The sequence below is a fragment of the Lepisosteus oculatus genome, chromosome 13, assembly GCF_040954835.1.
Source record: "Lepisosteus oculatus isolate fLepOcu1 chromosome 13, fLepOcu1.hap2, whole genome shotgun sequence".
NCBI lineage: Eukaryota > Metazoa > Chordata > Actinopteri > Semionotiformes > Lepisosteidae > Lepisosteus > Lepisosteus oculatus.
This window is the reverse complement of record NC_090708.1, coordinates 10,323,824-10,346,699: the sequence shown is the minus strand read 5'-3', so window position 1 is coordinate 10,346,699 and position 22,876 is coordinate 10,323,824. Positions and strand designations below refer to the sequence as shown.

Genomic DNA, 22,876 nt, shown 5'->3' with positions numbered 1-22,876 from the left:
ATCAACTGCTTGATTTGAGAGCAGCTCAGTGTTTCCTGTTCTTTAGGTTAGAACATGGTTAATTTTACTAAGACACTTCCCTTAGTAAAATTAACTATATGTCTTCTACATAGTGAGATGACGAAAATGGACTTTGTTTAACAATGCCCAATTTAAACATGATCAACTGCTGTGTGACTCAGAATTAATCATAATCATAAAGATAAAGTGTTCAAAGCTTACTGAAGTAAAATCCCAATTTCCTGATAATGGAAATCCCTGTCAAATTACTAATATTCCAACATGGTCTGTACGGTAAAGTCATTTAAGAAAAAGAGGCACAATGCCAGTCAGATGTGATGCATGCAAAAAATGATATGGAAAAATAAAGTTTTTCTTTAATCAATCAACATCTCTCGTGAGGTACAGTAATTGTTCTGTCCCTCTTTTGTGTTAAAAGAGGTCAAGACTGAAAAAATAGCATTGGATATGAAGGATGGGTTTTTAATGACTGTGAGAATGAATGCTGATGACAAATTAGAAAGTCTATTTCACATTAAAAGGCTGCAGAAGAGTTTAGCTTAAGGAAGCTGCTGCAGCACCAATAGCGAAAGTGAAATTCTGATGGAGTTAGTTCGGAGCTATAATGGGCAGCACACATTAATTAAGGGAATTAAAGATTGTATGATGGATACATCCAAGAAATTATAGATTTGTCAGAGTGAAAAGAAACTGTAATATGTGGTGAAGTATGTTCAATTGGAAATAAAACATTACACACGATTCTCAGAAATGTGGGTTATCAGGTTGATCAGATGGTTTAGAAATCTCCAAACTGATGGCATAAAAGATCTATAGGTCTTCACGCAGTGTGCATAGGGATAGTATCTTTGCTTCTAAGTGCAGTATGTAATGCTCCTACTAAGGACACGGAGATCACTCTGGGTCATACAGTACAGTACTTGATGATCATACTGGCCATGGTCTTATCTGATATACCTGAACTATTAACACTGCCACCACTGCTATTTTTTGTAAAGTGTCAGCAGTGCCTGACTCCATGCAATCATTTATATATCATAAAGTACATTTGGCAAGTTACAATATATAGTTGGTTTTGGGGAGGGCAGCATTGAAGGATAAGGTGAAAAAAAAGACCATAAAACACGTAATCTGGTGGGTTGAGACCATGATTTTCACTAACCATTGAGCACATTTTCTATGGACTTTCTTGGTGCATTGCTTGTGAAATACATTATCTTCAGCACTTTTCTGTAATTTTATATGGTCTGGTAGTGCAGCAAGTTCAGATTTTGACAGACAGGGGGAACATACAGTCAGCAGTCACTTATGACTGATAAACCTTTCGAAAGCCCCTCTCATGTCTTCATACTTTCTTCAGCAGCTTCCAGTCCTCACGTTCCCAGTTGCAGTGCAACTCTGACTGTTCCTGCCCTCAGAATGCCTTCCACCCTGTCTGTGGCTCAGATAACACTGAGTACTTGTCACCTTGTCATGCTGGCTGTACCAGCTTTGTGTTTGACTCTGAGCTTAGCAGGGTTCAGGTGAGTGCTAACTGATTAAAAATGCTAATTGATTAAGAATTTCCTCTTCAATAATCGGTTAGAATAAAGACACTTGGGAACAGCAGACTCATGCTCCTGCCTTTTAATAGCTTGGAAATAAACACTGTTTGCACTTGGAGAAGTTGAAGTGGCCAGGGGACAGACATGCAATACTGTAGCATTGCAGATATCCACCTTGTTTTTGCTGGCACAGGTCGTGTGTGAACTGTTCCCTCTATATGTTCCCAGAATTGACATTCCTCATGCCTGTGCTGTGTTCAGAGTCAGACTCCCAGGTTGAAGCTATTGCAAGCAACCACACTTTTCTTCATCTGATTACCATTTCAAATAGTTAAATCGGGACACAGATTACTGTATAAAATCTATGTTGGATTAACAGTCAGTCGCCCAAGCTTTGTATGTCTGTGTATATAAATGCATGTAAGCGTAATGGGCCATTTTTCTGAGATTTTGACAAGATTGCTCATTTTTTATCTTTTAAAAACATTTAAAGACATTGAGGATGGAGGTGGAAAAGATGATACGATTATAATTATTTGAAGTACTTTTATTAACCAAACATGAACTGAAATAGCCAAAATAAGCAGTAATATGTAATAAAGGAATAGTAGGAAGGGTTCGATGGAAAAAAAATGAGTGCTTTTGACATACATTTAACAATATGAGGCAATGTTTGCTTGCACTGAATGTTTTCAAACATGTAGGAAAGAATTCTTAACATTTCAGTAATGAAAACATTAAGGTCAATTGATAAGCGTCTCATCGTAATCTGATCATAAAGGTTAGATATTTTTTTTACTTGGGGATCTGTTTCTTTCTCCCAGAACTACACCAACTGCAGCTGCATTGGTGAAGGAGAGGATCCTGGCTCGGCTAGCCCTGGCTCCTGTGCCAACAGCTGCCCCCGCTTCCTCCTGCCAGTCATGTTCCTCATCTCCTTTGCTAGCTTCATAGCCAGCCTCTCGCACAACCCTGTCTACATGATGGTCCTCAGGTTGGTTTCTTGCTCTCTTCGTTGCCTTTAAAGCTTTTGCAGTCCAGAAACAAGTCGCATTAAAAGCCCAAAACACTGCTCTGTCTGTCACACTGAGATTCTTTCCTGCTTTGCACTTTCACTGCTCAGCTTGCAGTTTTTAATATGCACCACAAACTACATGGGAAAACAGGAAAGCGAAAATCGACTTTTTTTTCCCTAATTGATAGGGTGAGGGGAGCGTTAGTGGTGGCATTAATGTAGTGGAACAGGAAAAGAGGCTTTTTTCCTCTTGACAGTGAGTGAAAATGAAATGGATTTTCACTCAAATAAAAAGTGATGGGGCATAAAGAAGTTCGCAAGCAACACGGCTGAAAACTAGAATATGATTTTTTTTTTACTTCAAATGCTGAATAGTAGACCTCTTCAGCATTTACATGTTCCCACTTGGTCAGCTATTAAAACCACATGATATGAATTATCACGTCTTTGCTGATGATACTCAAATCTACGTCCATACTTAACCTGACACTGAAATGGCTATCTCTGCACTGTGTAATTGCTCAATGACGCAAAACTTCTTTCATTTAAACTGTGATGAGACTGTTGCTTGGCACCTCCCATGAACTCTGTAAAGCCAATGGAGTAACCCTATCAGTGGACGACATTGTATATGAATTTCAATCTAAATTTAAGGACCTGGAGTTGATATTTGATCCAGACTTGACTTTTGACCCACATATGCTAAATAATGTAAAAACATCATTCCTCCATCTCAGAAATATTGCCAAACTATGTCTTTGTCTTTGACTGGAGCTGAAAAGCTGGTCAAATCAGTCTTCTCTAGAATTGATCACTGCAACTCCCTACTTGCTGGGGTATCTAAATCCACAAACTAAATAAACTTCAGTGTTCCCTGCCCTGTTGTCCTTTCACTGGCTTCCTAGCAGGTTTCAAGTTGACTTCAAAATCCTTATGTTCACCTGTAAGGCTCAAAATAGCTTTGCACCTTAAAACCTGCCTTCCTTCCTTGACTCTGGTCTCCTGGTTGTCCTCTTTCTGTCCTCCTCAGAAGCTTGTCTACATACTGTGAGTGTCAGGGTCTTCTCTTGTGATGCTCCACAGCTCTGGAAATTCTATCTCCAAGGATTTCAAAGAGTCACCTTCCCCGAGTGCTTTCAAATCCAGACTCAAAACTTCCCCTTTGCATATTCTACTGCATTCTAAACCCTTGTTTTTAATTGTTCTAATTCTGTTCTCTAATTCTCCTCTCCTTTCTGTCTTACTGTAAATCACTTTCAGAAGTTACTTTTAAAGGTGCTGCTTATAATGAATTTTTTTATTATAACTATTCCCTAAGCTACTGTATATCTAACGTTTTTTACTTAATGTTTAAGAACTCTAGCTAGTACTTAAAGACAATATTGTTTCTTTTTAACTGATATGATTTACACTTCAAGCATTTTTTAAAGACTGTCACTTTAATCCTCTTTTTCTAACCATTCTCTTTTTACCTTGCTAGAACTGTGGACCAGAAAGAAAAATCTTTCGCCATTGGAGTACAGTTCTTGCTGATGAGAGTGCTAGGTAAGTGAGAAGCAATCTTCCTCAGAATTCCTCAAATCCTTGGAGGAAAAGCTTTGCTTCAGCCATCAAGAAGAATGAACTTTTCCTAGTTTTTTTTTAATTTCCTTGAGAAATTTTTTGAAATACACTCTTTTGCAGCACACAAAATATCAGCAACAGTATGGTGCAGTGACCCAGTGACACTGAGATATATATCCTGTTAAAATACTTGAATATTATTAGTACTCTGTATTTTTGTTTCTGAGACAGCCTAAGTGTTTATGTGTAAAATACTGGCTCACCAGTCACAGGCAGCAGAGGCTTGTTTTCCTCTTGTGTGTCTGTGATTTAAATGAAGTCCAATATCGCCCCCAGCTGCTGTAGGTTCAATTTAAGCATGATAGTGCAAGCAAAAATTGTGGGACTTGCATCAAAACTTAAAACATCAGATTTGAAATGTCGCAGAAAGGAAACGCTTCTTACGTATTTCTTAAGTAATAACAATAGGTCATTTAAAAAGAGAGAAATTAGAATTTAATTCTGAGTAAGCATACATTTAATGAACATTTTAAGAATTTCTTGCCAAGGAGATTTCAGCAGAAACAGACACAACTATGATACGTCACCACTTCTGTTGAACAGAAATTGCCCCAGTGTTGTGTAGAAGTTGTCACCTCTTCCTCTCTCCGTTCCCAGCTTGGTTGCCAGCTCCAGCCATATTTGGAGTGCTGATTGATTCCTCCTGCATCAGGTGGAAAGAGATATGTGCAAACAAGGCTGGAGCTTGCAGTTACTATGACAACAACCTCCTTAGGAACAGGTAGGAACATTCTACTTGATCTGTTATATCTCTTTACCCTTTAAGTATCTGCAGGTTTTGGGAAAGGGGGTTATGTTAACCCCGTTACTGAGTTTGTTAACTTCTGCTGTTGATCAAAAGATGTTTGTTTGGGAACAAAGGGTTTTTGTCACATGACATCACACAGCAACATACTGTATTCTTCCTTAGTTCTTTAGAATGTAAATTCTCTTTGTTTGACACATCAGGAAAGAAAGGCCTCTTACAGCATCTCCCACACAATTGCTAATTATGGTGTTTGATGAGATATGCTTCAAATGTTCTAATCCAATCACTTTGTTCTGCAGATACTTGGGCATACAAGTTGGATTTAAAGCCATGGGGATTGTTTTGCTAGCTCTGGTTGGGTGGAAAGTGCATCGAACCAATGCTTACAGCTTTCAGAAGAGACCCGAAGGGCCTGTTTGAAATCTGTGCTCCTGTTTCCGCAGTACATACGGAAAAACTAAATGTGAAATCGGTTTGCATGATTTCATCTTTCATTTCAGTTTGTTGAAAGTGACATTGTATTTCCGGGCCTTTAAAATGGTCATTCTGCTGAAGAAGGAAGAAAGTTAAACACTCCAGCACAAGAGCTCTTGACATCGCCAAGCTTGGAATACCTCATATTACCCACCCTCTGTTGGATTTTACTCATTTGCTAAGAAAGCCATTCCCTTTTCAGGGAATAGTTTGGACATCATATGATTATTTTTCATAATTAATAAATGGTTGGTAGTGACAGCAAGTGCTGATAAATGTTACAGATTCAAAGCTCTGCTATTTCAACTGTTATTTATTAGCTTTTCTGGGAGGCGTGAAAGAGATAATCTTTACATTTGATCCTTTCTTCTTTTACTCTAAACTTCTTGATACAATCACTTTTTTTGTGTTTTGGGGAATCTTCCCTCAAGGTAAAATCGCACTGACATCAGGAATGAGAAATTAATTGATTGCTAATAAGCCATTTGGCTACATAGGTAATAAAAATTAAGTATGAAGTGAATATGAATAAAGCAGAAGCATTTTAGACTGTGGGCTCTATCGTAATGAGCTTAACATACCCTTATTATATTTTTGTTAATTGCCTGTTATATTGTGTATTGTATATAACTAAGTCTACCATATTTTAATTTTGTTAACTCTAGACGAACATTGAACAAATAAACTGATAAAATATATCTTTTTTTTTATGACAGCACCACTATATACAAAACATTACCACCCTACTGTCAATGACGAATCAGATTGATTAACAGTTCCCATTTTCAAAGGGAGTGTAATGTGAATTAATTGAAACCAAAAATACAGGGGCTGAATTTTTTAAAGAAGGGTGAAGTACAAGCTGTATGTGCTGTATGTAATGTAACAAGTATCTAGTTTGGTTTTATAGTTGTATATTTTAATTTTATTAATGTATCATCATTGGATTCTTCACTTGAAAAACTGTTTTTTTGTCAAAAATGTAATATTTCATAAGGTTTGAGTTTTAAAAAAGTATAGCTCTGACTGTTACTAGATGAAACACTATGCTGGCTTTAACACCATGAGAAGTATTTGCTCCTTCTTTAATAAAGACATTTTAAAAATAGCTACACAAGAGTTGAGATTTTTCTCCAGACAGCTAGATTTGTAAAATGTCACATTGCCACAATATCTGTTTTCCTCTAAATAAAAAGTAGACCTCCCTTTTTTCCTGGTGCAGAGTAAAGTTTAATGTGGTTGAAATTAAATTAATTGTACTATATTTGTTTTAAGGAGTGTGTTATTTTTAGCCTAATAAAGAAGCAATGTTTTGATATCAAACATCTCACACTTGGAAAATGTTTATAAGACTACAGACATTTTTGAAATTCTCCTGCTTACTCCTAGTACAAGAGATTAATTTACGTTTACACATCATAATTTTTGTATTTAGCATCAAACTACAGTTTACATAAGATCACAGCTGTGTGAATAAAGTCAGAAGCACAAAGATTTTATCTAGAAGCTGTATATGGTTTAAATTAATGTTTAAACTAATGTACAACATTAAAAATATACAGTATGTCTATAGCAATTTGATATCATGCCATTTTGATATATTTTGTTAGAAAAGACATAATAAATATAAAAATGCTCTCTTGTGTCTCACTGGATTTTTCTTTGAAAGCATGATATATTATCAATAAGAACACGAATCAGAAGAAGCTATTTCATCCATTATATTCATGTGTGAACCTACTGAAATTGTCCAAAAACTTTGTCATACCACTTCCACAAAAGTTCCATTGAAACACATTTATGGTTGTTTCGGAATTTTAGGGGACAAGTGAGGTATACAGATATGTACAGGAGGGCGAATGGTTAACTGGCGTACGAGCAGTTGTGAAGGCATGTGATTACATCACTAATAGACAGCGCCACCTAGTGGCAGACCAGAGGTAGTCCTCCACCTTACAGATTTCGGTTTGATCACATTTTCAGCGTCAGGGATAGACAACATTGGTCGGGGGGCAAACAGTCTCAGAGCTGGCTTTAAAATCACTTATGCCTAAACGCAAAAACAAACCTTTCTGCTTTGAGTGTGGTTTTATGTAGCCTGCTTCATTCCGTCATAGAGCATGCAGTACGTATGAAACCGTAGTTGTTCTAAAAGATGTAAACAGGCACATTCGAAGCGGAGCGCAGCAGAAATCATAGTTTCTGTTAGGGTCTGGATAGGTGGTAGGAATCAGGAGCTGAATTACTGTAGGGGTTGATTTGTCACAAACACCTATATAACTGATATTTATTTTCTAAAAATGGTTATAAAAGATTATAGGGTTACACCTTTGCTCTACTGAAGTACATAGTCCACATTTGGAGAAAAGGGTACCTCATAAATGCACAATTACGACCAAACCTTTGCTATCACCATGTAATTGGTAATACTGCTAGGGTTCTGAAAATATTAACCAAAGTAGGAGTTACATCGAAGCACATAGTCTGTGATCTTTAAACAAAAGAGAATGCAACTTTTCCATTAGTTAAAGACGATCTTGGTTCTCTTGGTTTGTTTATGATCAGTCTATGGTTAGTTTTGCCATTAAAAAGTGATTTTTCCATCTGGCAGTGAAACGTTTCTCATTTAGGCAGGTTATAGCTGTAGTGTAACAGAAGGATTATGGTTTACAGTATTTTTAAAACCCTTTTTTTTTGTTGTTGTTTGAAATCACATTTAACTGCAGTGAGATACGCCCTATCAACAAACTAAGCAGTGAGCACTGCCAGTCGTGAGTGGAATACAAGGAATAGAGCACGACAGGCATTTTGTTGTGTTTTGCTCAACGAAATTTAATTTTTGTTTCAAGTTAGTGTACTCGATTTCTGGTTATTGTAAAAACTAAAAGCAGGAAGACGTTACTTTTGCTAATATGTGATCGGGTATGTTTCTGCACTGCCTGAACATCACTTGCATGACGTCATATAGGAGGGGGGGGGGAGAGCAGACACAGAGAGGAGAGGCCGCGCAGGCGCACAGGCTGCTGAAACTGACAGGCAAGGCAGTGCAGCATTCTCATCGTTCAGCGGATTTAAGCGTATCTTTACCCATCGAGCATCCACTGCAAGTGTACCTGAAGAGGTAGATCGCATATCAATCATCCTTTCCAGTAAAAAATCAGCCCAAACATGTCCGTGGGTGGCGACTTTGGGAACCCTTTAAGAAAATTCAAACTCGTTTTTCTGGGGGAGCAAAGCGGTGAGTCCTCTTCTGTTTTCTTCTCCTAGCTGCCCAAGTGCTAAAATAATCTGCATGCACTTGCCGAATTGGTGAAATCACGAATTGTACAAAATTGAGAAAAATACCTCTAAAATTCCTATAATAAGACTAAAAAAAAGTTACACAAAAAATCGGTAAATAAGGAAATATCCTCTCGATATACTGTGTTTTGCAAGTTTTTTGTACTCTTATTACTGTAAGGAGCAAAGCAATTAAATCATACCGAAATCCCTAAAATCCCAAACTGAGTAAATTAAATCTTTATTTAAATAAATATTAAGTGTAAAGCATGTTTTTTTTTTAATATTGGTGTTGATCACAAAATCATCATTATCATATCTTTTAAAACTATACTTTTTAAAATTTATTGTTGTGAGATGGTCTTTTTCACTTAATATTTTGGTTCGGTTTGTTATGCAATAGTAATTTGTTCCGATATGAGTTGCTGTATTAAGATTTCATCTAATTTTAACGTTATGAATTGTTAGCGAAATGTATTGCTTTAAAATTAAATAGAACACTATATCATATAATGTCCCTTTGATTTTGATTGCTTAATAGTTTTTTTATTTTTTTACTCAGCGAGCAGCAGTTGATTTTTGAATAAATGAAAAATAATGCTGTATGCATTGAGACACACCCAGTTTGCTTCTGTCTGTGGAACAACTTGCTATCAGGCGTAAAGCTACAGAGTCTCTTCTTCATCTGGTGATAACGTCAGCGCATAGACGATTTTTGGTGTTTGTATTCCATTTTCTGTATTCATTAATTTATGTATGTATGTAACACACACATGTATATAACTATATTGTATGTATGTATGAGAAGACTGGGTATATCATGGAATACTACTGGTAACTGTTCCATTATCTAAGTAGAGTTCGGTTTTGAGCAAGCAGATTTCTAAAAGGCATAGCTCTTGTATTTTCCAAGAGAGTGTTAATTCCGATCTTGTTGCAAGCAGATTTTAATGTACACAGCACAGGTCAAATATTATAAACAACAAAACATGCAAAGCTGGACTGAGAGCATACTGATCGTTCTTGTATGTTAACTGGTCTCTTTTCTTGAATGGAACAAACATTACTATCTGACAAAACTTTGAAGAAAAGACATTGAAAAGCGTCATCTCCTAAATATAACCGCAACTCAAATAATTCTAATTTTTTTGAAAGAAAAAACTTGATTTAAAAGTCAGTCCCATAATCTTGCAGGGAATTTATTTTGGCTACAGAAATCCTTGCAATACTTGCAAGTGATGTTTTACATTTTCCTCAGTTCATTTACTGTACTCACTGGTTGATTGTGGTTCAGTTTCCGTTACATTTGCACCTGAAACATTCTAGGTAAAATATTTCAGGTATCATGACCCCTAAAAATCTGTATTTTGTTATTATAAAGCGGCTTATTCATTGCAACCCAGAAATCTATTGGTATGACAGATGTCATTCTCGCCCTGTATGTCCTGTAGTGGTCACAAAAGCAGCGTTGAGGGATGTATTTGGAATGGCACATCACATAGAAAGTCACACAATAACAATTGATCCTGGACTGAGGGCAGCAGGTCTGATTCCTTAAATTTAGAGGCGCATAGAGTAGGAAATCATTCGTCACAGTCTATAACCAATAGTATTGTTATTCTTTGCATTTCTACTTTGTGCTGAAGCACACAATATGTTGCTGCTGAAATGTTATTCAGACAGAAACTAGCTTGTCTTGTCCAAGGTCATTGGCTTATGCAGTGTGGGTCACTGTCGCATGTCTGTTATGTGTGGCAACATGTTGCACGGATAGGCTCCATCCATCATGATCCACTTTCCTGGAGATTGTTTTCTGCCGACATTGCCATCCTACAAACTCCCAAGAGACTCTCATGATGTATGGGTCAGTATGGCCTCCACAGACTTCTTTCTACTCTAAAAAATGTATTGACGGACAGTAAGGTAGATTACATAAGTCTGGTAATTCTTGTAATGTCTCACCTACCCACTTAAATATGCATATATTACAGAATAGAATTGTCCTGTTTTTATTTACTGAGATTTTATATATATGTACAGTATACGACTAAGAGATCCTCTTTCAAAGCAAGGGCAATTCATTGTCTCCAATCATCTGATAGCATCTGATCCTTACTGGCTCTTTTGCTGCTCAGCTAATGAAATAAAATAGTACTTTCTGTGAGGGTATGATTGGTTTCCTTTTAAGATTCAGTATCTGCACTGTAGGTCTGCAATCTTGCACTTTTCTAAGAGTAACAGAACATTTCTTGGGTAGAAATTGTTCTATTTTATTAATATTTTGGCTTAACATCCAGAAATTAGAGGTTTATACAGTTTTTATTACTTTGTTAAAGGAGCTGTTTTTAAGCTTTTTTTAATTCCAAGATATTGGAATTATATTATATATGTTTGTTGTAACTCTCTATTATTTTCTATATTAAATTTATCCTGGCAGTGCTTTTATTAACCTGATTATTAACAAATCTATATGCAAAAGTTCGAAATATATTCTGGAAATATAAGTTGACTAACATAGGGAAACATCTATAAAGAAATTAATTGAATTAAGATTGAAACCTTAATTATGTCTGGCTCTGTAGGTTTACTACTTTGCTTTTAAGATTGAGCACAGTTCTATACAAAACAGTACAGCTTTTGTCTCTTGTGGTTTACAGTAAAATGCTTTTGAAGAAGCTTTAGATGCTGTCCATGGTGCTGATTTCCCTGTCACCTTGAAGGCAGCTCCCCGGAATCAGTCAGTAAGAACATTGTGATCTCAGTCTGCTTGAGCCAGTCTGCCTGAGATAACACTTGCCACTGTTATCATAAAACAGACAGCACTGAAGAATCTTGCAGGCAGGGGATCGAGACAAAGGCAGCTGCCTGGCTCCTACTTTAATCAGCTTCATTGACTAAATCATCTTCCTCAACATGTCCTGTAATTGCAGCTGGTGCTTAGGCAGCCATGAATCCTCGCTAGGTCCAACATTGTCATTTATTAATGTGCAAGATAAGGTGCTGTCTAGGGTGATGGGGGCAAGGCTGCTTCAGAAACAAAACGAGACTTTGGGCTCTACACCTGGTTGGTGTATCCGTACAGTATGTGTTTATTCCAGCTAACCTCTCCATTGTCTTAAGATCATCATTGGCCCTTTCTCACTCATTTTACTTGTCAGTTGAAAACTTTCTTCCTGCTGCTGCAAGAAATGTCAAGGAAAATTTATTCTGTCAGACATTATACTGCATGACATAGGAATTTGATGAAACATAAAGCCAAATTTGAATGCTGTCCAGTGAAGTTCTTATATACTCCCTCTATATAAAACAGCGATATATCAAATAGAAACAAGTAATAGAAATAAGGTCTGTCTGGGTGATGGTTGTGATGTGCTTTAGAAATCCCGTTCATAATAAAAAATAAATGTTAATTAAATTGCATACCAACCGATAACCATCTGAAAGTGGAAATCCTTTGATAAACAGAAATCAGACATCAACTACCCCAACTTGCAGTTCAGAAAGTATTAGCTCACTGTAGAATAATTGTGTGCTTCAGTTGAAACTCGTCCATTCCCAGTGTTGTGTTGAAACACCACCTCTTTCAAGTCATTGAAAACCCAAGATTTAATCTCCAATGCTCTGTCCTTGATTGGTAAATACAGTTCAGCTAGCATTGTTACCTGAGGTAAAGGACTACAGTGTAGGTGTATATACAGTATAAATCCTTGATTAAGCATGGATGCACTAGAACATATAATTGCAATAGCTTTTCCATGTAGTGCAAAAGAGCAGCATCTGGCTGAAGAGGTTTTTGATGATGATCAGAAACTGATTTTGAGATTGGAGTTGTGCCATTATGGCAATATACTGAAGTGTGCATTTATTATACAAGGACCTAATAAGTTCTGAATTTCCGTTTCAGATAATTCATGTTTCATTTCTGTTGTGCAACATAATTCACCTTCTTATTCACCTTCTTATTTGATGTTTAAAATGCCTTCACTTGCATGTGCATATAAATAAACCTCTTAAGTAGCCTGAAGTATGGTTGGTATTTGTGGTGTATTTTTAAAACTAGGGTGACCGTCTTGTAAGCACCTGCATTTCTGCCTCTGTAGTGTGAAAAAGAACAGTGGTGTCCTAGTGAGAAAAGGGAGTGATGGAGCAGAATATATGCGTGTATATATAAGAGTATATCTCATCTCACTAAAAGGTGTGCCTTTTCATGCAGGGAGAGTATTCACTAAGCTGTCAGGGCCTCTCTCCTTGCTGGTTCACAGCTGTCCTTTCATTGCCTGTTGGGAGGCAGTCTGCATTAGCCTTTCTAGCAGTGTGCTTGCAGAGCAGTCAGATGAGCGCTTTAATTGGCTAGATTTACAGTCCACGAGCTATCATTTATTAAAAGGCAACCATCCTGCAGTGGCAGGGGTCTGGCAATATTCACATCACCTCCATTCAGTCTGATCAGCCATATTGTAATTGCAAAAGGGTTACTGAATATTGGGGGGAGGCTGTGGGCTCCTCTACTTAATTACATATTTGCTGATAGCAGTTATTTTATTTGAGGTAATTTAGTTCTTGAAATACAGTGACAAGCAAACAAATAAATCACTCACAAGGCTGCTGATTTGTTTGACATCTTTAATAGCTTGCACATGATTAAATAGAAGCTATGCATGGATAGGCAAAGACATGGCTGTTGTACACTAATTTACCAATGAAGAATTGATAAGTCTATTGAGGCAAAGTAATGGATTAAATGTAAACAAATGGGGGCTCATACAAACTAATATGTATTGTATTCTTTGGCAGCCTTGTAAGGCATAGACCCTTTAGCTGCAGTTTTTACATGCTCAGGTGCTCAAGTTGTTTTAAGTATGATCTTCATGTTTAACAGTTTGCTTGAAAACGAGTGTATTATTTGAGTATATTGTTGTATTTACAACTATGGTTTTAGCTCGAACAACAGAGAAGAACATTTTAAGAAATTCTGCAGAAAAAGCTTGGTTTTTGGTACTTATCCATATTGAGGCACAGACACTACAGTGAAATTATACCGTATCTGCTATGTTCAGTATCTGTAACTGGAATTAACATGAACATATTGCTAGAGTTATTTTTTTATTTGCAAAGTAACATTAGCTTAGACTGTGCTGCTACAATAGTGTCAGAACAGTCTTTTGATATTTTGTGCTACTGTTAAGCACTAGCATATCTCCAGAATCAACTTGTGCTGTTGATTATTGATTTGCACTTAGACCTATGAACCAAATTATTTTCCTCCAAAACAAGAGTAGAAACATTTTATACTCTCAAGATGATTATGGAAGGTTGAAACATTTAGAACCATATATAACTTCCTTCCTCCTTGGTCTATGAACCTGGACAATAGAAAACTCTGTATATAAAACATTTAAGAACAATGAATATTCTTACACAGCAGACAAAGAAAAAGAAACCAAAATGTAACCACATCTCGTTGACACCAAAGCTTGTGTTAACAAAGATGTCTACAGTGCCTCATGAATGGAGAGTGGGCAAAGGGACAAAGGACGTGTTTCATATGAATGCATTGCGACACACCCAGGGAAATGGCCTCAAAGCAAATGAGTAGAAATACAATTGAGAGGTTGGTAGCCCTTCTGTGCTTTAGACCTGAGAGTTGAATGCACTGTCTCCTCCCTTTCCATATGAATTCCATCCACTCATTTTCTACCTGCTCCTTCTAATTCACGGCTGCAGAAGAGCCACAGACTATCCAGGCAAGAAACAGGTACAGGGTGGGATACACCCTGAACGGGATGCCAGCCCATCTCAGGGCTCTCATATGAATTAAGAAGGTTGAATATATCATCTATATCAATACCCTAAGGAGGGCGAAAGAAGAATCATACAATTTATTATGTGAGGATTACATTCTAGTTTGTTATGGTGACCACACTTGAAGGGAATTGGATAACATGAAAATAGGAGTAAATTACCAAGTGTACTGAAGTACTTGACCAGTGGCAGAACTGAAGGTGAGCCAGCAAGATTAATAGCGTTGCTAAATTTAAAGCAGTAATGCAGATTTGGACCAAATGATATTTCCTAATAGAGCATCTAAATAACTAAAAGTACTTAGCAGATGACTCTGAGGATTGGGAGACATTGACTACAAATAACTATATATCTTCTGCATAGAGATAGAATAATGGAGATAAAATGAGAAAGCTAACCATTCCCCTTAACAGGATATCACAGCAAGGGTAACACTATACAAGAGGCATGTGCTATTATCTGGTCTATCGTTGTGCTGTGCCATATCCCCTGTTTTCCTTCAGGAACAGCTGTGCATTCTCTACATTGCAGTCTGTCTACCACCCAGTCCTACTCTAGCAGAGCTGAAATCCATATGGATGGGTGATCTCACTCAGTTCCCTATGTCAGACTTACTCTCACCCTTCTGGGATTGTCAGATAGCACCATAATAATAATAATAATAATAATCAACTTTATTTTATATAGCGCCTTTAAAGGTGGCTTCTCAAAGCGCTTAAGCACTTATTTGAATTTCTAGAATTTCTTTTTCGTTTTGGATGAGAAGAGTCCTCTTTTGTCTGTATCTCCCAACATTTTGAAAGCAACAGCAATATTATAATAAAAGGAGCAAATCAGGTGGTGGACAACAGGAGCTCCTACCCAAACAACCATCTGCGTACGCAGGCTATGACATTTCCAGAATCTATTTATGTCGGTGGGATGGGACCTATTCTTGCAACAAAGAAAATGTTGTTATGCATTATAACACAGATTCGACTGCAAATGGTAATAAAGGATTATATATTCAAAGAGCACGAAGCTCGTGCAACACAAGATCTGCATTTTACATGGAGAAGGGATTGCAATTCACACTAGAAAATATGTATCGAAGGGAAAATCTCCAAGGCATGCCTGAGTGCTGATCCATTTTTTGTCTGCAGAGGCCAACAGAAACCACCCTCCTGCTGTTCTTCGATCGAAGTCAAGTCTGTACTGCATAAGATGGCACATGCTTCACATACCTAACTCTGTCCTCCATTTCTCTCCCCCTTTCTTCTTTTTGTTCGGACTACGCGGTATTCTCTCAACAGGAGCTGGAAAGCAGTCTTTAATTATAGATCAGACTTGCTGAGGGTTTAGAATAACTCTTGCTCTTGCTGTCAGGTTCCAGGCTCAGGCAGATTGGACTGGGTTTTTTAACTCCCACCTGAGTTTTAATGAGAAGCACAGGGGGGACTGGGTGTCTGACTTACCTATTCTGACTGCATGTCTTAGTGAATAACTTGACTTAATTTTCTAAATGTTTGCTGTTGGAGGAACTCCCTATGCTGTTGTAACAGCTGATGTAGAGTCTTTGTCTTCAGTGTAGCTTTAGAACATCCATCAAATTCCCCTTTTCACAAAATCGTGATGTGGAGATTTTTTCCGGCTTTTGTATTTGATTTAAGACTAGAATTGTATCCTGTTTCTGTGGGCAGAACAGCGAGATTTTTTAAAATGTAAAACTGATTGAACAGACTTATTTTGAGTAAGATAATGTATGATATATTTTAAAGCCTTGAAATGGGTGTTTAAATTAATTAAGATTATCTTCTGTTATCTAAGCGTACTTCAATATACAGTAAGTGAGGATGACATATGAACTGCTGTTTTGTTTTACAACACCACTGAAAAAGCCTTAGAAGGGTTTCAAAGAAGAGCAACAGAAATAATTCCTGCTCTCAGGGGACTGTCATATAAAGACAAGATGAGGAAGCTAAATTTGATCCCAGTACATCAAATCCTAAAGGGCGTAGACAGGTTCCACCCAGGGGGCTGCTTCACACTCAGTAGTGAGACAAGGAGAAAGGATCAGAATTGGAACTTGAAACACTTCTTTATTCAAGAGTTGTGGGTATCTAAAAGAGGCTTCCCAGACATGTGGGTAAGGCTCAAACTCCAGGCACATTTAAGAAATGGCTGGATTACATTTTAGAATGAAAATTATTCATCCCCCTCAGTTTTTTCACATTTCAATGTGTTACAATAAGGAATCGTAATGAGTGTCTTTATATTGACATTATAAAGTGTTTTGTGTCAATGGCAAACAAATCCCATTAAATACATTATGATTCCATATTGCACCATAAAAATGTGAAGAAGTCCAAGAGGGGTGAAAACTTTTCAAAGGCGTTGCAGCTACAGTACTAAACGGGCAAGATGGCCCAGATGGCCTCCTCTCGCTTGCTGACCTTTCATTTGCTCTCCTGTTATTTTCTTTGTGGGAAACCGCCTTGAGCCGAAATTAATAGTTTAATCAAAACACACTGAAAAACAACTCGAGGTGTTTTTTGTCGCATTTGACGTGTCGTCTTGTTTGAAATGTGCAGCGCCAGTTCAGTGTAAAACCGTTTTTTGCAGGATCTGGTGGCCCACTGGTGTGAAGGCTAGCATTGGTGCTCTTTAGCTCTTGGCTCTTAGCTTCAATTCTGATGCTCCCGTCGCATGTTCTGCCCATATCCCTGTGGGTTTTCTCCTGGTGAACCAGTTTCATTGCACCTTTCAGGAAAAACAAACACTTTATTTACTGTCCTTGTGTGTGTGCGCTCAGTGATGGATTGGCATCCTGTTCTGGGTATAGTCCTACCCTATACCTTATGCTTTTGGGATGTCATGACCCTACCTGGGAATAAGCAGCTTTCTAATAATGGATGGATAGATTATGAACACTTGTTATTTTGTTTAATTCTATAAGGTTTATGTTCCAAATACCTAGGTTTCACTAAACCTTGGACAAAATATATGGGCTACCTAGTAATTTCTGAATTCAGCTGAGCTACTTTCAAGAGTAAAGTACACCAGGAAAGCAGTAAGTGTGGTCTGAAAATTACAGTCCTCTTTGAGATAGTAGCTACTCTCCTTTTAACTGGTTGCAATGTGTTTTTCATGCATTAAACTGCCTTACATAGAGAAGACTGCAGGCTCTGTTTGCATACCACATTAAATTGTTTTATTTCCCTAGCATAAAGAGCAGGTTACAAACTAATTAAATACCAGATACACTGAAGTGCTCCATAAATTCATTACTGCAGGTTCATGTGTAAGGGAACCATTAACCATAACCTATAGTTCTTTCCCAGTTTCATTATTTTTTTACAGTTCACAAAATTATGTTTTCAAAATCTTCTGCACTTATCTCTTTCTGGCAATAGGAGTAGGATCACAGAGATATAGAAAGAAGTTTCATTCCCTGAGAGCTCATTAGCAATATCTTTCTTACATTAATCAAAAAAGCCAACTATTCATCTCATTGTGTGAGCTGGGACTGCAGCTTGTATTTACAGTATATAATTTGCTTTAATACTTCAATCTTTTTTCCCATGTCAGTGAACAAAAAAATGGGAACTGGATATTTTTTTAAATAGAGATTTATTGAAATTGCAACTGTGAATGCTCAGATGTGGAGAAAGTTTTAAGCTGATCATCGCAGACAGCTGCTGACACTTGGAATTCAAAATCACCAAAACCCCTTTTTAAGCTGGATAATTCATTCCATAGGAACAATACAGGAAAGACAGTATAAAAATAAAATATGTGATTTAATCATCTAAAGGGTAGTGGGAGTAAGGAACAAGCTACTCAGCAATGTTATTTAAGCTGATCCCTTGGTGTCTTTTAAGAAACAGCTGGATGAGATTCTTGGATCAATTTATAACTTCACAACAGGTTAGATGGACCAGATGGCCTTCTCGTATTTGTAACTGTCCTCATGTTCTTAAAACTTTGGCTATCTGCATTGTGCTACGACTAGATATTACTTCAATAAAGATTTCCATTCAGATCTTTCTAACCTGAGGGCTTTGTCTTGCAAGAGGCTTGGAACGCAAGAGCAGAAAATGCTCATACTGTGATTAAGGTACAGCAATTTTATTACCCTGAGATGGTGCGCATGCCATTGTAGCTGACAACATTAGATGACTTGCTGAGTAAAGGCAATGCTGTTCAATCTTGACATTGAAAAGCTAAAAAAAGTTTGAAAGAATCGAAGGGAATTTTGTGAATCTGTGTTGATTTAATAGCTGAATTATTTAATGCTTCGTTACTCTACCTTTTCAATGTTGTAGAACATTCTATGGCGCATTTCCAACCTTACATGCATACATGCACATCAACAACCTGAGCACCTTATTATTAATGTCAAAAACAAAACTTCTGTCACTGTTTAATTTGAGTTTAACTTAAAAGTGCACAGTCATCTTATTCTGGCAGAGTGACAGTGGAACCTGTGATCTGTTTTTATTTTTTATGCTGATATTAAGACTGTAAGACCTGAAAAACTTTGAACGTCATTATTTATTATACATCTTATAATATACACATTATACAGTGCATATGCAACCAAACACTTTGGATACACCACAGTACTAATATGCCTTAACAATATTTAATTCAGTCCTTTCTTTAATATCTCACCTATGTGACTCTAAAAATCTACAGCACACCAATTAATGTCTGAAGGCACATCATAGTGCTGCAGAGAAAAGTCATAAATGAGAAAAGCTGACCCAATACATGGCAGCCATTTTCAGAGGACTGAATTAGAAAAACACAGGGTTTCATTAGCAAAGAATATTCTTTATTTCTACAGTGCTTTGTCCTTCATTGTACTTCCCATCAATGTAGAAGCAGCAGTGAAAATGTGAATTGTTGCATTTCTGTGGCAATTAAAATATTGATTATCTATCTCCTCCATAATAAGGCACTCTGGAAAAGTGCAACATTATGAAAATATCCTGGCACTAAATTTCATTGGCTGACATTGAGTCTTCATTGACCCATCTGAGACGGCTTCTGCAGAAAGCTTTTAATGCTAATTTCTGCAATGTGGTTAATAAGCTTTCTGAGTGTATTTATAGCTATGCCATAAACAAGGAAAATAATTACTGGAATATAGCCTTCTTAGCTTAGTTCATTGTATTCATCAGTAAAATTTGTTTCTCCCATTAATTTACTGCTAAATGCCAATAGCAAAATACATAAATGCATAGGACTGAAAGCAAATTTAATCAAATGTTGTACAAGCTTATCCAGAAAAAGGCTTCAGTGTTCCCCAGGCTGAGACAGACTTTAAATAATATATGCTGCAGCAAAATCTCCATGTCATTTTTTCTTTGATTTCTTTTGTCATTCAACTTGGAATTGAATAGTCTGTACTGATCCTCCTTCGGGAATCACATTTTACAACCAGTGAATGAAATCCCTTTTCAACACCTTTTTTTGCTGTCGTATACAGGAAGCCTTTTCATCTTCAATGTTTAAAATTGAATTTTCAAAGCAAAAATTTGCACGGAAGACCCCCTGTCCTCGCTTAAAGGGAGTCCTGGTGAACAAAAGTGGACAAAAGTGAGACTGTGGCTAGGAAGCTGCATTTGATTCCGTTCCTGTGCTTTGTTACTTTATTGAGTGCTTGGCCTGCGTCTAAAGATAACTTGGAGTCTTTTTCATTTCACATCTCATTGCACTTTTCTACAGCAGAGCTCCCTGCCTCTGATGGATTGGGAGAAGCAGTTCCCTGGCAGCTTTGATCTGCTATTGATTAGGCTGGTTGGGCAGTAATGGGGGTAATTGATCATATGCCATACAGCCCCTCCCTGGCCTTGTGGTGTATGGTGTGTTCAAGAAGGCATCGATGTAATTCAGACAGGAGTGCCTAACTCTGAGCCCCGAAGTGCTGCATTCTGATTTCGAAACATTTGAAAATTGTGAAACACTGGGGGCAAAGTCTAGGCAAACCTCATGGAATTTCATATCTGGAGTAACATGGACGTCTCTGCCTTAAATAAAATACTACTACCTTCTTGCTGTTTATTGAAGAAGGTGCTGTATAGTACAGTATATAGATTATCTGTTTTAGCAAATGCAGAAGCTTGTCCAGGTGGTGAACATTATTTTCAAAATAGTCTTTACTTTTTAAATGACATGATCTTAAATCAAATATTTTTAATGAATACACTACAAAATAAGTATGCAGACAAATCATACTGTAGACAGATTACTTTATTATTTAGAAACAGCAAATGCAGCTACATATTCTAAATACATAGATGATATATATATATACTTTTCATATGGTAGATGCATACTAATATTTTTTCAGTTCCACATATGTTCTCAGTTCTTATAAGGTCAACCAAGCAGAGCTATACTGTACTAAGCAGAGTTTGTTTGGCTACTGCAGCATTGTTTAGTAGATGTTATTAGTGGGTCATGTCAAATCATCTCTCTACACTGCTAGGATGGGGTTTTAAATCCAATACTATTGTTAAGATAACATTTTCAGGGAGTCAGTGCATTGAAGCTGTAGATTCTCTGAAAGCCATAGCAGAGCACTTGATCAGTACTGCAAAAACTGCTAAGAAGACAATTTAATAGCTCTGTAACTAAAATAGAATACAGACACTAACCTGGAAACTTATTTTTGTACATCTGACTCACATATCACAGAACACAAATACTGTTCTGCCAAAATGTAAATGATGAGTCCTTGTCTTCCCTGAACTAATTATCAATGCAGACTTATTTGAGAAGAACCTACTTTAGTGAAAGCAATGTTGTTTCCGGTTTAATGTATTTTAGTTAAGCTATTTTTGTCTTTTAGTCTTCTGTTTAGGCTTTGCATTGTATGATATTGTAGAAGGGATGGACTTTCATCAGGGAAGTTTTAAAATAATGTGCAGTCATACAATACCACTTAAATTTATAAGCATTGTCACTGTACGTTGACCTAGTTAGAATTAAGAAGAAATCAAAGAGAGATTATTTAATGTTTAAAAACACAAAGACAGCTTTTTCTAAAGTTTTAGTTTAACCATTTTTTAAAATATAAATGTATTTTTAAATATATTAAATGGCTTTTACTATGCTACATTGTATGTATATTCATTTTGTGCCACATTTTAGTTTTAGGCAATGTGAACTCGAGGCACAGTGTGAAGTGAAAACTATTTTTTTTTTGCTCTGGTCTTTTATTAATGTTTACCACTTCAGGACTGTTGTTCTTGAACTTATTCAGAGGTTAACACTACACATGCAAAAAAAAAAAAATCAGTTCCCATAAGTAATATATATATTTATTATAAATTTTGGTGGAATGACTGAATAGGAGTTTCAAAGGAATTCAGCAGTTTGTATTAACTGATATGTTTTAATGATGATGGATTTTTAAATTTGTCCTTTTTTGAGTTAAGGTTTTTAGAACAAGAATAGTTAAAGCTATATCACTTAAAAATAAGATTTACTATAAAATATTATGTATAAAATTAATGTAGAAAAATCATTAACTGCAATAAAGATTGTGCAGTGTACAATGCACAATCATTCTTGAGCAACAGCGGTGAAGTGGGATCAAGAGATTGATGAGGAATCATGGGGCTTTAAGAAATTCAGATTTTGTCATGTTTACTTTTGTAAATGTATGTTTAAGTTTCTTTTTTTTCCCCTCTACAGATAAACCAGCTTCTGGATGTTATCCAAACCAGATTGCTAATGTCATCCACAGTCATTCCTAGAATAATTGTTTTCTACATTGAACCACAAAGTTACTAATATACTAATTAGTAGTGGATTCTAGTTTTTAATTGAAGTAAAACCTTTTAAAAAGTTATTTTTATGACACCTTAAATCTAAAACAATCTCAAACATTTACAGCCGTTCATTGTGTGAGAAGGAGACAGAAATATTATTAGTTTTCCCTAAATACAGGCAAGATGACTTCCTAACTGACAAATACAGTATCCACCTGTAGAACTAAATATATGTTATACAGTCTCACATGGGTGAATTAATTAGCAATCAGTTCCACAAAAGCAGATGATTCACTTAATTGCAGGGGCTGCTACATGGTGCAGTGCAGCAACATATGTTAGGAGAATGAGAATAAAATAACATCAGTAGATTGTAGGCATGTGCAATGCAACTATCAGCAACAGCGCCCCCTGTGGCTGTCTTAAGTGCAGTGAGTGCAATTTAAGACCTCCGTTGGAGGCATTGGGCCCTCTGGGTGTGCTGTGAGCTTGCAGAATAACAGGGAGCGCATGGCCGAACAGTGCATGCTTCAGAGTAGGCATGTGCTGCATTTTCTCTTTACCTTTTGTGGCCACAAGTCCAATTAATCCGTGATTGCTGATTCCA

At 36.8% G+C, this 22,876-nt stretch overlaps 2 protein-coding genes across 4 annotated transcripts in view; both read left to right on the top strand.

The window, feature by feature from the left end:
* The window catches only part of slco2a1 (solute carrier organic anion transporter family, member 2A1), a 32,225-nt gene extending 25,691 nt beyond the window's left edge, over positions 1–6,534 (top strand). Inside the window, exons 10-14 of one of the 2 annotated variants that reach the window (XM_069197499.1) lie at positions 1,385–1,544; positions 2,390–2,559; positions 4,061–4,125; positions 4,801–4,924; positions 5,251–6,534. In XM_069197499.1, the coding sequence (XP_069053600.1) occupies positions 1,385–1,544; positions 2,390–2,559; positions 4,061–4,125; positions 4,801–4,924; positions 5,251–5,371 (640 nt within the window). In that variant the 3' untranslated portion in view covers positions 5,372–6,534. Of the gene's footprint in view, positions 1–1,381; positions 1,545–2,389; positions 2,560–4,060; positions 4,126–4,800; positions 4,925–5,250 lie in introns of both variants that reach the window. The other variant, XM_069197498.1, reaches the window with a different exon arrangement.
* Positions 6,535–8,412: 1,878 nt separating this feature from the next.
* LOC102699046 (ras-related protein Rab-6B) overlaps positions 8,413–22,876 on the top strand; it is a 91,567-nt gene continuing 77,103 nt past the window's right edge. The window contains exon 1 of one of the 2 annotated variants that reach the window (XM_069197531.1): positions 8,413–8,663. In XM_069197531.1, coding sequence (XP_069053632.1) covers positions 8,594–8,663 — 70 coding nt within the window. In that variant the 5' untranslated portion in view covers positions 8,413–8,593. The remainder of the gene's footprint in view (positions 8,664–22,876) is intronic. The other variant, XM_069197532.1, reaches the window with a different exon arrangement.